The following is a 14,622-nucleotide window of genomic DNA, read 5'->3' on the forward strand; positions in this document are numbered from 1 at the left end:
ATTAAATATTAATATTTAATAATTGTAATACTTCTTATGTTTGATTATCCTTATGCCTCTGTATTGGGTGTATGTATGTTTGTGTAAGTGTGTGCCTATGTTGTCATCATACACGCCCTTTTCCTTCCTCTTCATTCTCCTTATTGATTTATATCTGACCCATTCCCCAAATAAGAGACGTACCAGTAAGTTGATATGTAGCAATGAAAAGAAGTACTAATAATAATAATAATAATAATAATAATAATAATAATAACAGCAGCAGGACATAAACATTAGCTCAGGTATGGGCAAACTTTGGCCCTCCAGGTGTTTTGGACTTCAACTTCCAGAATTCCTAACTGCCTATCGGCCGTTAGGAATTCTGGAAGTTGAAGTCCAAAACACCTGGAGGGCCAAAGTTTGCCCATACCTGCATTAACCTCTCCCATCTCTGAAAAAAATCTCACCAGCTCTATTTCTGTTCAGGGAGAAACGAATCACAGTAATATTACATTGAATGACTAAAATTATACTTTTCTTACATGACCATCAAAACTAGCCCCCTGAGGCAGCTGCCCACTCTTGCCAAACACTCAGGTCTTCCCACCTGTTTCCCACTCAATGGCTGATCTATTTGAAGAGGCTTTTCTTTTTTACGGGATGGCTCGCCCTATTATGGATCTCCAGAGAAGACAAAAGAAGGCGTAGAATTATATAAAAATGCTGTATCCTAATTTATAGGTATGCTCAGAAATAATTACTGTCATTGAAATAGAAACACAGTCTTTCTCACCATTGTGAGAATTCTCGCCATTCTCACCTGTCGCCTGCATCCCTGCTTAGTTACTACCTGATAGGCAACCTCAACGGTTCTTACAATGCAATTTTCCTTGAATTAATTTTAGAACAACTAGCAATCCAAATAGATTAGATTGGTTCAGTTTGCTATCCTTACACAGCTCTCCAAATGAAAGACTTGACCTCTGCGGCTTAAGGTGCATCTACATATAATATAATATAATATAATATAATATAATATATTATTTATAATATTATGATGTAATACAATATAATACTACTACTACTACTACTACTACTAATAATAATAATAATAATAAAATATTATAATTCTATATTTTATATTACATGTAATATTAGTAATAATCTATATAAATAAAAATGTAATGTTCATTTTTGGGATTGACATAACTCAAAAATCACTGGGTGAATTGACACCAAATTTGGACACAATACACCTATCAGGCCAGCAAGTGACTATCACGCCTAAAAACACCCAAAAAACCCAGCAGAATGGACTTTTAAAAACCCCAAAATAAACCATATATATATATATATATATATATATATATATATATACACATACATACATACACACACACACACATATATATATACACATGCACACATGCATACAGACACACACACACACATATACGCAAGCACACACATACCCTTACACCTATATAGATATACACATACATACACATATAAACATACATATATGCATATACACAAGCACACACATATACACAATATACATATACACATATAATCACAGAAATATACATATACACATTCACACATACAGATACACATATACGCAAGCACATACAACTATACACATAGAGTATATACACACATACATATACACATATAACCATATACATACACACATATATTCACACATATATGCATATACACAAGCACACACATATACACAATAAACATATACACATATAAACACAGAAACACACATATATGCACACACATATGTATATATATACACAAGCACACATATATACACAAATATATACATAGACATAAACACATATATACACACACAAAACACATATACACAGACTGGGCCATAGCAACGCATGGCAGTATTACAGTATAATGGTATAGTACAAAATAGCAATATATAATACTGATATTGTACTATGCTAATAATATAATGTTTTGTATGTATATATATCTTGTAAGCCACTCTGATTCCCCTTCGGGGTGAGAAGGGTGGCATATAAATGTCGTAAATAAATAAATAAATCTACAATGTAGAATTGATGCAGTTTGATACTGCTTTAACTGCCATGGCTCAATGCCATGGGATCCAGGGATTTGTGGCTTGGTGAGGCACCACCACTTTATAGCAGAGAAGGTGAAAGACCTTGACATCCTGACCATACTCTGATGTTGCTCGGCCACCCAGGCTGCATCTGAAAAATGTTGGAGGGTGTGATAATATCTCAAACCGATAGGGAACAAATTAAACTTCTGCCTTTGGGAACAGGGTGGATTACGAATCCACTGTAACATCACTCTGTGGTTTTCATTATAGGGTTGAAAGGTTCATCGGTGAACTTACGAACCCTTCCCGGTGATGGATCCCGTCTCGTCCCAACCTCCTCCGATTGGCTGAACTCCACCTGGACCTACAGTGCCAGTGACCCTGCCATTGGAGTAGGAGGTAAGTCCAAGACTCTTAGGGCCGTTACAGACATTACCTTTATCCCAGGAGCTTCCGCAGCAAACACGAGGGTGAAAATCTTTGAATGTCTATATATCCCTGCATTTGGAAATCACGGGATTTTTTATCTGGGTTTGTTCCTGGGTTTTAGATGCTTGTTCCTGATTTGTCGGTTCTTGAAAAAAAAAGAGAGTTGAGTAGAAGGCAAAAACTTTGTTTGTGTGCCAGAAACTTCATGAAACGTGTGGAGGGCACCTTTTCTCTGGCCAGGACAAAGTTGTATCTCCCTTGTCAATGTTGTACATCTTTTCACAAGAAGAGCAATGAGGAACAAACATGTATAACAGAGGAACAACACCCTGTCTGCACAGATGGCCCTGCAGCTTATATAACCCAGAAATTGAACTTATACCATGATTTGCATATTTGCATCTTAAGTTTTTTATTTTCAAAAAAAAAGTCGAAATTTCGGGCGGAAGTCCCGTGGCGGCCTTTTTTTGGGGGGTGCAAAATCCCATGACAAAGCAACAAGTGTGGACAACAGAAGCAGAAATCCCAGGACCAACAGGTCTGTATCTGGGCATCTTTTCAGATTCCTGGTTTTTTGTTTTTTTTTTTGCCCCTGACTAAAGAGCATAATTTAGTGCTGTCTGGAACAGCTCTTAGTTTCCTTGCTTTCCTTAAACTAATCTGGGATATTAGGAATCTTAGTAGACCAAAAGCTGAGTACGAGTCAATTGTGTGAAATGGAAGCTCACAAAACCACTGCGATTCTAAACTGCATTGATAGTACATATATATGAGGGTTGAATGAAAAGTAATGCTTCTACCTTTGTAATTCCTCAACAGATGGCAATTCTGGTATGCAGCAGGTACTGGCTTGTTCTGTAGACTCACCTCTACAGTTCAATTTTGGCAGGAAGCCTTAGCATTGAATGATTGTGTTGTTAAAGAGCAAAGTATGGAACTCTGCGCAGACGATCGGTCAATCCGACTTAAGCAACATGTAGTCACTGAATTCTTGACACCTCAACATCTTTAAACTTACTCGCCCAATGACACACATCAACACAATCACCATAAACAGCTTGTATTCTCTGATGAATCTCCTTTGGGGTGACACCTTGTGCTGTCAAGTAGAAATGGTTGAGCAAAATGCCCAAGCAAAGGCTCCTCAGAGCTAAAGCTGAACTGTATACTAAAAACCATACAGTTATACCCCACCGGATGTGGTCCAAACTTACTAGTTGACCTACATTAGCAGCTGCACATAATAATTAACAGCATAATATTTTCTTTAGCACGCACACATACTTGATCCTGTTATGACTTTCTGTAACATAAATGCCAGAGAAAACCTTTATCTTTACTTTAATCTGGATTTTATATGGCAGTGTAGATGTAGCCGTGGAGTGTTATCTTTTGGAGGTTTTTCTATAGAGGTCAGATGGCCATCTACTAGGAGTGCTTGTACTGTGTCTTCTTGAATGGCAGAGGGTTGGACTGGATGACCTTTGGGGTTTCTTCCAACTCTATGATTCTGTTTTTCTAATCTGTCAGACTGGCTCTGGGTAAACCCAGTCTCTGACAGATCTCTTTTCCTCCAGACTGAGGAACCTGCATTGTTGGTGACACATCACCTGCTGCAGAAATGCTGACACTGTTTTTTTTAAAAGAGAGATTTTATTTTGGGAGAGAAGGATTTGGACGCAAGACAGGCAGAGTCTCTGTGTGGGTGTGCTTAATCCTAATTTCCACCTGTCATTTAAACAATTCTGAATAACTTGTAAGGCAGCCACACAGGTTGAAAAGTTTCCACTTGTGTGTTTTCTACTGTGAACATGTGACTGGCACCTTGTGGTCAAGGGGAAATTTCTCATTAAAGGGGTCGTTTACAACCAGGGTAGCCATAAATTGACCGGGGATTTGAAGGCACAGAGATACACAGAGAGAGGAGTAAAAACAGCACAGCTTTCCCACTACTGCTCTCTTGTTATAAACCCTTTGCTTTCCCAAAGAGTCTGAAAAAAAATGGGACTTGAGAACATATATTTCCTTGCAAGCAGTCTTTGCGAATTCCAGAGCTGTATCTCCCCAAAAAATGTGTGATTTAGGGCGCATCTACACTACCATATAATCCAGTTTCAGAATGCAGATTTAATTGCATTGAACTGGATTATACATCAGTGTAGACTCATATAATCCTTTTCAATCTGCATTATATGAGTCTACACCAGGCATGGGCAAACTTGGGTCCTCCAGGTGTTTTGGACTTCAGCTCCCACAATTCCTAACAGCCTCAGGCCCCTTCCTTTTCCCCCTCAGCCGCTTAAGCTGAGGGGGAAAAGGTTTGCCCACGTCTGGTCTACATTGACCATTATAATGCATTTCAAGATGGATTGTATAGCATTGTAAATGGGGCCTTTGTGAACCACCTGACTATTTCAATGCAATTTTGAAAAGAATCCAAATCTTACTCTAATGTACATTATGAGAAAAAATAGATTTGGAAATGCATTCTTTGGAAACAATACACATTTTTTGTAGGAATAAGTATGGAGATTGTGAGGTCTGTTGGAAACTTGGCAAGTGAGGTTTATATATCTGTGGGAGGAAGGACTCTTATATGTTTGAGGAAAGTGTGACTGTTGCAATTGGCCACCTTACATGTTTTATGTAATTATGATGTTGTGGTTTATTGTCTGCATTTTCGGTTGTGTTGTGGTTTTATTTTATTGTAATTTGTTGTTTGGGCTTGGCCTCATGTAAGCCTCTCCGAGTCCCCACTGGGGAGATGGTGGTGGGGTATATAAAAAGATTATTATTATTATTATTATTATTATTATTATTATTGATTAGCATCCAATATCCTTGCAGCTTCAAAGCTCGGCTGCTTCCTGCCTGGGGGAATCCTTTGTTGGGAGGTGTTGGGAAGCTGCAAAGTTATTCAATGCTAATTTAAGTGGCCAACTGCAACACTCATATCTGACTCAAGCAGACACAAGTTCTTTCTCCCACTCTGGACATTCCACAGATATATAAACCTCACTTGCCTAGTTTCCAATAGACCTCACAACCTCTGAGGATGCCTGCCATAGATGTGGGTGAAACATCAGGAGAGAATCCTTCTGGAACACGGTCATACAGCCTGGAAAACTCACAGCAACCCAGTGATTGCTGCCATGAAAGCCTTTGATGATACTCTTTATTTAGTTTCCTATTGTGCTCCTTTTAAAAGTTGTAGTAATCCAGTACTGGTGTCAACCAGGAGAGGGCACCATCCTTTGCCTTTTCAATTCAATAGTTTTTGTAGTCAGTTTGGTGAAGGAATGCATACTAAACAGTACTAAATACAGCCATATATTCTGTTCAAAATTTTGTACCCTAGGAGGGAGATCAGAAGTTTTCATACATGAAAACATAAATCCTTGAGGTCCTTTTCCTGTTTGTTATCACAATTCTACAGTGTTCGATTGGTTATTTTGAATTTGCAGTAAGACAGCATTGTGCATATCATGAAATTGGAGGGGGGGGGGGCACTATGCCATAGGGAAAATCATAATTCAAAAAAAACAAAAACCCACACACTTTTCCAAGCTTTGATTTAAAATTTCATCCTATTGGGAACAGGAAAACCTCTATTTCCTACTTTAAAAGGTTCTCTGAATGTATAACATTAGTCAGTGTTTATATTTGTTGGAACTGGTGCAGGATTTCTTGAAAGGAGCCTAGTGTTGGGAATGAACATGTTCCTGTTGCTGCACAACAAATATAGTAAGAAGGGGTGAGCGCTTTTTGCAACCGAGAGCCATATTGATGCGTTGGACTATAACTCCAATTATCCCCAGCTAGCTCAACGAACATGGGGGTTGTAATTCAACACACTAGAACAGGCACGGGCAAACTTTCTAACTTGGGGCTGCATGCCAGTACTCCCTGCTAGGAGAACTGGCTGTCCAGTGATGAAAGAAAGGATGGGAAGAAGGAAGGAAAGAGAGAAGGAAGGAGGGAAGGATGAAACGGTGAAAGAGAAGGATGGAAGGAGAAAGAGGGGAGGGAGGGAGGGGGGAAGGAGGAAGGAAAGAGAGAAGAAAGGAAAGACAAAAGGGAGTGAAGGACAAAAGGGTGGAAGGGAAGGATGGAAGGAGAAAGAGGGAGGGAAAGGAGGGAGGGAGGGAAGGAGGAAGGAAAGACAAAAGAGGGAAGTACAAAAGGGTGAAAGGGAAGGATGGAAGGAGAAAGAGGGAGGGAGGTAAGGAGGAAGGAAACAGCGAAAGAAGGAAAGATAAAAGGGAGGGAAGGAGGTAAGGATGAAAGAGTGGAAGGGAAGGATGGAAGAAAAGGAGGAAGGAAATAGAAGGAAGGAGAAAAGGGTGGAAGGAGAAAGAGGGAAGGGAGTGAGGAAAGAGAGACAGAAGGAAAAACAAAAGGGAAGGAAGGAAGGAAGGAAGGAAGGAAGGAAGGAAGGAAGGAGAAAGAGGGCAAGAGGGTAGGACAAAAGGATGGATGGGGAGGGAAGAAGGAAGGAAAAAGAGGAAGGGAGGGAGGGAGGGAGGGAGGGAGGGAGGGAGGGAGGGAGGGAGGGAGGGAGGAAGGAAGGAAGGAAGGAAGGAAGGAAGGAAGGAAGGAAGGAAGGAAGGAAGGAAGGAAGGATGAAGAAAGGGGAAAGAGGAAGGAAGGATAGGATGGTGAGAAAGGAGGGCCTGAGAAAGGACCCCAAGGGTCTGCATCCTCAGGCCTAGGTTTCCCCCTACTTGCACTAGAGATACTGATTCAGAGATTAAAACTACAATCATCACTGTCCAGCACATGGAAGGTATGACCTGAAATCCAATACTTCAGAAGGAAGTGTGTTGCTAACTCAGGCTTTCATCCACATTATATGAGTCCCCACTGCCTGATTACCTAGAATTAACAGATAATCCGGGATCAGATGCTGGGAAATAGGGACAGTGTGGAAGGAGCCTAAGTCAAGGCTGCTGTAGGGTGCATATATAGTTATTGATGTCTGTGTATTGTGAGACTTTTGGTAGAAGACCTAGTGACCTAATGTTCTCTTCTTTTCCTTTGTAACGCAGCTTGGGTGATGTACACGGCCACAGGAACCTTCATCTTGGCCATTATCCTCATCACATACCATCTCCGCAAGAGGTACGTTTTGGGAGAAAACTGAAGAATAGGGGAGGCAGATAGAGGAGTTTGTGTTCCATTCCCATTTCTGGCATAATGTCACGGATCCAATATATTCAGGAGAAAGGGACAAGAATTTCTGGATTCTGTTCATAGAATCATAGAATCAAAGAGTTGGAAGAGACCTCATGGGCCATCCAGTCCAACCCCCTGCCAAGAAGCAGGAATATATATGAGAGCTGTAGTTTTACAAGGTCTTTAACCTTCTCTGTTAAAGAGTACTGGCACTGCAACAAACTACATCCCCATGGTTTGAAATCCACTGGGCAACCATGAGCAAATCACACTCTCAGCTCCTGAAAAACTTGATAGACCAGTGGTTCTCAACCTTCCTAATGTTGCGACCCCTTAATACAGTTCCTCATGTGGTGGTGATCCCCAACCATAACATTATTTTCATTGGTACTTCATAACTGTAATTTTGCTTCTGTTATGGATTGTAATGTAAATATCTGATATGCAGGATGTATTTTCATTCACTGGACCAAATTTGGCACAAATACCCGATATGCCCAAATTTGAATACTGATGAGGTTGAGAGGGGGAATTGATTTTGTCATTTGGGAGTTGTACTTGCTGGGATTTAGAGTTCATCTACAATCAAGAAGCATTCAGAATTTCACCAACAATGGAACTGAACCAATCTTGGCACACATGACCATGACCAGCAGAAAATACTGAAAGGATTTTAGTGGGCATTGGGCAAGTTGTAGTTCACCTACATCCAGAGAGCACTGTTGACTCAAACAATGATGGATCTGGACCAAACTTGGCACAAACACAATATACCCAAAAGTGAACACTGGTGGAGTTTGGGGAAAATAGACCTTCACGTTTGGGAGTTGTAGTTGCTAGAATTTATAGTTCACCGGCAGTCTTTGCAGGAGGAGGGCTTTTAGTGGGAGGATTCACCATCTGTTTCCAAAAAAGAAGAGAAGGACAGGGGAGAGATCTTCAGCCTTCTCCGCCAAAGGGGTTCCTAAAACCATCAGAAATATGTATTTCGTGATGGTATTTGGCGAATCGTCTGAAACCCCCCTCACAACCACCCCAGGGGCCCCGACTCCCAGGTTGAGAAACACTGTGATATCATAAGTCAGAAATAACCTGAAGGAACACAACCATCCAACTATTAGAAGGAACAGGATCCTTGTCTTGTTTTTCACCTGGCAACCTTTGGTAGATAGAGATGCCATTCTATGTTTTTCCTCAAATACTGGATGTCTTGGACTTGCTGTTTTAACTGTTAATTTTTAATTAATATCATTTATGTTTCATTTTTTTCAGTGTTTGTATATTTTTGGATTTTAAATTGTATTGAAATACGTTGAGTGCAATCTGCGTTGAGTCTACTTTGTGGAGAGAAAAAGTGGAGCATAGATAATGATGATGATGATGATGATGATGATAATAATAATAATAATAACAGCTGTCAATACACTTTCTTCTCCCAATAAGGGAAATTTTGAAAGTACAAAATGCATTTGTCCAACATAACCATGCCTTTAAAAGTTCCAAACCAAGATGGGCAATGATCCAGAAACACTTCTTCCACAAACAACACGTGTTATGGGAATATGACTTATTTTAATGTAATTTAACTGTGAATTATAGAACTCAAAGTAGATGTTAAGATCTATGTTCTCAAGATGTTCCTACTGGGTATAAAATTACCACTCACTTGGTTGCCTTATTTGTTTTGCTCTCCTTTCCAGGACTTGCCTTTTTGTGCAGAAGAAGTCGGGCAATTCCCTGGTCCCGTTCTCCTCCAAAGGCCCACGGAGCCGCTGCCAGTGCCTTGGCGGGGAGGCGTGGGCTGTGGCCTACCGACATACCCGGGTGGTGATCTGCACCACACGTGGCGCCCCACACCATCGCCCTTTGCACAACAGCGGTGGGGGTGGCGGGGATGACGAAGCCTCCTCAGACTGCTCTTGCTTGTGCCACAGTTACGAGAACCTTTCTTCCACCAACCAGTCCTCTCTCAAATCTCTCATCTCCACCATATGAGGCGAGACACACCAGCTCTCAACTCCCATTGTCAATGTTGGGAATGTCAGCCCACTCTCCACTTGCCAACTTCATAAGCTGGAACTTCATCAGTTCTCAAGGTGGACCAAGATTGGGACCTTAATAACTGCATCCATTCATGGGGAATTGCAGGGGAAGTTGGTCCATAATAGAGACCAGGGCCCATCACGGCACTGATAACAGCATTCCAGAGGAATGGAAGGTCATTTGGCAACAATCATACATAGCAATAATCCCTTACAGACTTTATTGGCTGCTATGGACAATCTTCTGGGGGTGCGGAGACTATGAAAGTGGTGGGAGATCCCATTGCCACATCCCTTGGAAGGAGACAGCTCAGTTGAAAGAAGGAAGCTCCCATCAAGGAGCTGGAATTTTGTAAAAGATTTCCTGGTTGATACAAAGCCCTGACATTGCTGGAGACATGCCCATGGAACCAAGTGAAAATGTAAGACTGTGTGACAGAAGAGGCACATACTCAGTAATGCATGATGTCAATACCTCACAAAATAAGATTTTGTGAGATACAAAGGTCTGGCGATCGAGGGATTCCCAGATACGGGTAGTTGGGGGATGAAAGAGAGTGAAACCACATGCAGGTGGTTAATCTATAGATACTAAACAGCGGGCAGGGAGTGGCACTTGTACGAGCTGAACCCATCACCAGAAACTCTTTAAGAACATTTGGAGACAAAGAGAGCCTGAAGACCACAGGACAATGGAAGGGTTGATGACTTGGTTCTTGGGGGCTCTATAAACACAACAAAGGAGGAGGAGGAGGGGTAGTGAAAACCAGCCTCTGGTCTCCTGAGCCCAACAGGCACAAAAATCATTTTGGAACACGAAACCGTCATTAAATTATTTTCATATCAGTGAAGATGCTTCTCTGTTATTGTCTCAACTAGGTCATTCTAGGTTGGAGGTATTATTTATTTATTTACTTTGTTTATATCCTGCTCTTCTCACCCCGCAGAGGACTCAGAGCCGTGTACATCATATATTTAGGTAAACATTCGATGCCTCAATTAGACAACTGTTAAAACATAGCATAAAATCATTAAAACACCAAACATAAATTACAGCATAAATTAAAGCATGATAAATCTAATACACAAATACCACATTGCACCAATCTTTAGTTATAGGTAAAGGAAAAGTTTTCCCCTGACATTAAGCCTAGTCGGGTCTGACTCTGGGGGGTGGTGCTCATCCCCATTTTTAAGCCAAAGAGCCAGCATTGTCCATAGACACCTCCAAGGTCATGTGGGCAGCATGACTGCATAGAGTACCATTAACTTCCCACATAAGTGGTATCTACTCACGTTTTCATGTTTTCAAACTGCTAGGTTGGCAGAAGCTGGGCCTAACAGCAGGAGCTTATCCTGCTCCCCGGATTCGAACCACCAACCTTTTGGTCAGCAAGTTCAGCAGTTCAGCGGTTTAACCCGCTGCACCACCAGGGGTCATAATTCAGTCATAATTCAGCTGCTTCATTTCTAACTATGTCATGACTGGATGTTAGATTGCAGTTCTGTCACTCTCTGAAAGCCTGTTTGAATCCCCAAGTCTTGTTTCCTAAATGCCAAGAGGGAGGGGGTCCATTTGATCTCATTAGGAAGGGAGTTCCACAGCTGTGAGGCCACCGCCAAGAAGGTTCTGTCTCTCATCCTCACCAATCATGTTTGCGAACTAGGTGGAACCGAGAGCAGCACCTCCATGGCAGATCTTAGCGCTCAAACTTGTTCATAAAGGGATATATGTTTGGATAGGTAAGCTGGACCAGAAATTTAACTCTTTCCTGCTTTCCTGGATCAAATATAAATTGAAAGTCATTCATTTCCATAGGATTACCAAGGGTGGATCTACACTGAACTGAAAATCGGGGGGCGATACTGGGATCAGCTCCAGTATAGGTTATTGGTGACAACCTATAACCCATGTAAGCTGTCAGTGTAGATGTTCCCCTAGTCTTTAAGAAGGCCTTGCATTTTGGGTGAATTTTGGCTACCTCTATCCAAAATAATTGCAGGAAAGAACAAACCCAAATAATGAAAGAGTAGGGTATACTCCCAAGCATTAACTTTTGTAGCTTGATGAAATGGCATGTGGGAGGGACACAACAGAGGTATATACAAATTCTGCACCAAGTGGGAAAAGTAATATTCTCATTATACTAAGGCCCCTTCTACACAGCTATATAAAATCACATTGAACTGGATTATATGTCAGTGTGGACTCAGATAATCCAGTTCAGAGCAGATATTGTGGATTATCTGCCTTGATATTCTGCCTCATATAGCTATGTAGAAGGGCCCTAAGATTTGGATTATGCAATGAAACAGTGTGAGAGATTGGGGAAGTACTTTTTTCACATATTGCATATTTTGGTCTAACTACTCACACTATGTTAGGCAGTTATGTAGACTTTTGAAAAATTAAGTACAAAGGGCAAGAAGGGAGACTTCAGTCATTGTAAGTAGAACTGCTACATACAGAAAATGAGGTTTTAAGCCTTCCTGTCCTAGCAGTATTCTTAATTAATTCCTACTCGTTCCCTTTCACAAAGCAGTTATTAGGACAAACCTCCCATTGGTACGTGTAGTAAGCCTCTTCCTAACAGGAAGCTGTTATCACATTGCTAAGGAGCATTTAACACCACCACTACCACCCATATCCATTCCACTAACATTTAATATGCAAGAGCCATGCTGTGATCGGTAATAATGACATTGATGCTGTGTGTAATTAAGACTCTTAAACTGATAGAAATGTCACTCAGCCATGTTCTAATTACTTGCAGAATGGACTTCCTTCTCTCCATGCAGTTGATGTCCAGTAAAGTAGGTTGAAGGGAGGGGGGAGAGTTATGATTTTGCGTCAAGAGTGTCAAAGCTGTGACTAAGTAGTCGCTGTGAATATGGAAGAGTTAGAGATGAGTATATATAGGAATGCTGCTCTGTATTCACAATTGCTACTTGGTCACAATTGTGACACGACTGCCACAATTGTAACTTCTTTTCCCAAGCTCTTTTTCCTGGCATCAACTGTATGTGGAAAAGGCGGTTGATTCTGTTTGCAATCAGAGTATGGGTAATGATATTTCCATCAGTCTTTGGGTTGATGAGACAGGAACAGTTACTTCAAGTATACTAAGTATAGTATAGTACTGTTTACTACTGCATAATGAAGTACAGACAGTCCGTAGGTTACAGACAAGATCTGGTTCTGTAGGCTTGTTCTGAAGTTGAATTTGTATGTAAGTCAGAACAAGTACATTTTAAAGTGTACCTCCAGCCAACAAATATGTGTATTTTACTGGGTTGTTGTAGGTTTTTTCGGGCTATATGGCCATGGTCTAGAGGCATTCTCTCCTGACATTTCACCTGCATCTATGGCAAGCATCCTCAGAGGTAGTGAGGTCTGTTTGAACTAGGAAAAAGGCTTTATATATCTGTGGAATGGCCAGGGTGGGACAAAGGACTCTTGTCTGCCGGAGCTAGGTGTGAATGTTTCAACTGACCCCCTTGATTAGTATATAATGGCCTGACAGTGCCTGGAGCAAACTTTTGTTGAGAGGTGATTAGATGTCCTTCTTCCTAGTTCCAACAGACCTCACTACCTCTGAGGATGCTTGCCATAGATGCAGGTGAAATGTCAGGAGAGAATGCCTCTAGACCATGGCCATGTAGCCCGAAAAAACCTACAACAACCCAGTGATTCCGGCCATGAAAGCCTTCGACAATACTATGTGTATTTTAGTTTTGGATTGCATAGAGAAGGGTTAACACCCCTGTAACATTCGTTTTGCTATCTGTGCCCCTGTTCAGAAGATGTCACTTCACTTTCTGTCCCTCTAACAATTGGATTTTGAAAAACTTGGCTTGTTGTGGAAATAAGGATTGGTGATAAAGCTTCAGTGGAGACACTTTTTTCTCATGATAACTTTTTCAGAAGTGGATTTCCCTTCCTAGAGGTAGATTCCTCTCACTTTCTGTTGTCTCACCCCTGTTTGTAACTAGTAGTTACAAGATGTAGGATGTTTGGAAGTCGGAGACTGCCTGTATACTTAACTAATGACATCTGACAAAGTAGATTTAGTCTACAAAAGCTCTTGGACCAACTCTCAGTTCCTTTGAGTTGATACAAGATACCTTTGTATACTTAACTAAGTACATAATACAACAGTAGCACATTACTATCATATTATTGTTATAGTAGAAACTAAGGCCCTTCCACATAGTTGTATAAAAACCACATTGAACTGGATTACATGGCAGTGTGGACTCAGATAACCCATTTCAAAGTGAATAATGTGCCTTGATATTCTGGGTTATATGGCTCTGTGAAAGGGCCCTTAGTTTCATAAAAGTAGTTGACAACAATAATGTAAAGAGGAGGAGGAGGAGGAGGAGGAGGCAACTCAATTTACAGCAGTGGTTCCCAACCGGGGCCACTAGACCTAAAATAAGGTCTGTGGCTCTACATTATTAAATATAGTTTTCTGTGGGCTAGCAGATGGCAACTACTGGATGGCATATGTTTTGTATCAGAAACTAGAGCTGATGTGGTCTATCCAATGACATTTTCTGAATCAACATCCCCAATAACCAAACCGAATCTAAAGTTGACCAAAAACTGATTTGTAACACTTTTAGTACTAATATTAGAGAGTGATCCCTGGTCAAAGTAGTCCCTGGTCAAAAAAGGGTTGAGAACCACTGATTTACAGGCTTGCCATAACTACCTGCTGGCGTCTCTCTTTTAGGCTGTATGTTCTTCCTTATTAATAACTTCTACTATCTTGAGGACATTTTGATATTGGGTTGTTGTACGTTTTTCGGGCTGTATGGCCATGTTCTAGAAGCACTCTCTCCTGACATTTCACCTGCATCTGTGGCAAGCATCCTCAGAGAAAAACCTACAGTAACCCA

The 14,622-nt window shown here is 41.0% G+C and overlaps 1 protein-coding gene across 1 annotated transcript in view; it reads left to right on the forward strand.

The window, feature by feature from the left end:
- The window catches only part of KREMEN2 (kringle containing transmembrane protein 2), a 51,015-nt gene extending 40,447 nt beyond the window's left edge, over window positions 1-10,568 (forward strand). The window contains exons 6-8 of the mRNA XM_060780577.2: window positions 2,342-2,470; window positions 7,549-7,621; window positions 9,376-10,568. Of these exons, the coding sequence (XP_060636560.1) occupies window positions 2,342-2,470; window positions 7,549-7,621; window positions 9,376-9,670 (497 nt within the window). The 3' untranslated portion in view covers window positions 9,671-10,568. The remainder of the gene's footprint in view (window positions 1-2,341; window positions 2,471-7,548; window positions 7,622-9,375) is intronic.
- The last annotated feature ends 4,054 nt before the right edge of the window (window positions 10,569-14,622 follow it).

Source organism: Anolis sagrei, chromosome 6 (genome assembly GCF_037176765.1).
Source record: "Anolis sagrei isolate rAnoSag1 chromosome 6, rAnoSag1.mat, whole genome shotgun sequence".
Classification (NCBI taxonomy): Eukaryota; Metazoa; Chordata; class Lepidosauria; order Squamata; family Dactyloidae; genus Anolis; species Anolis sagrei.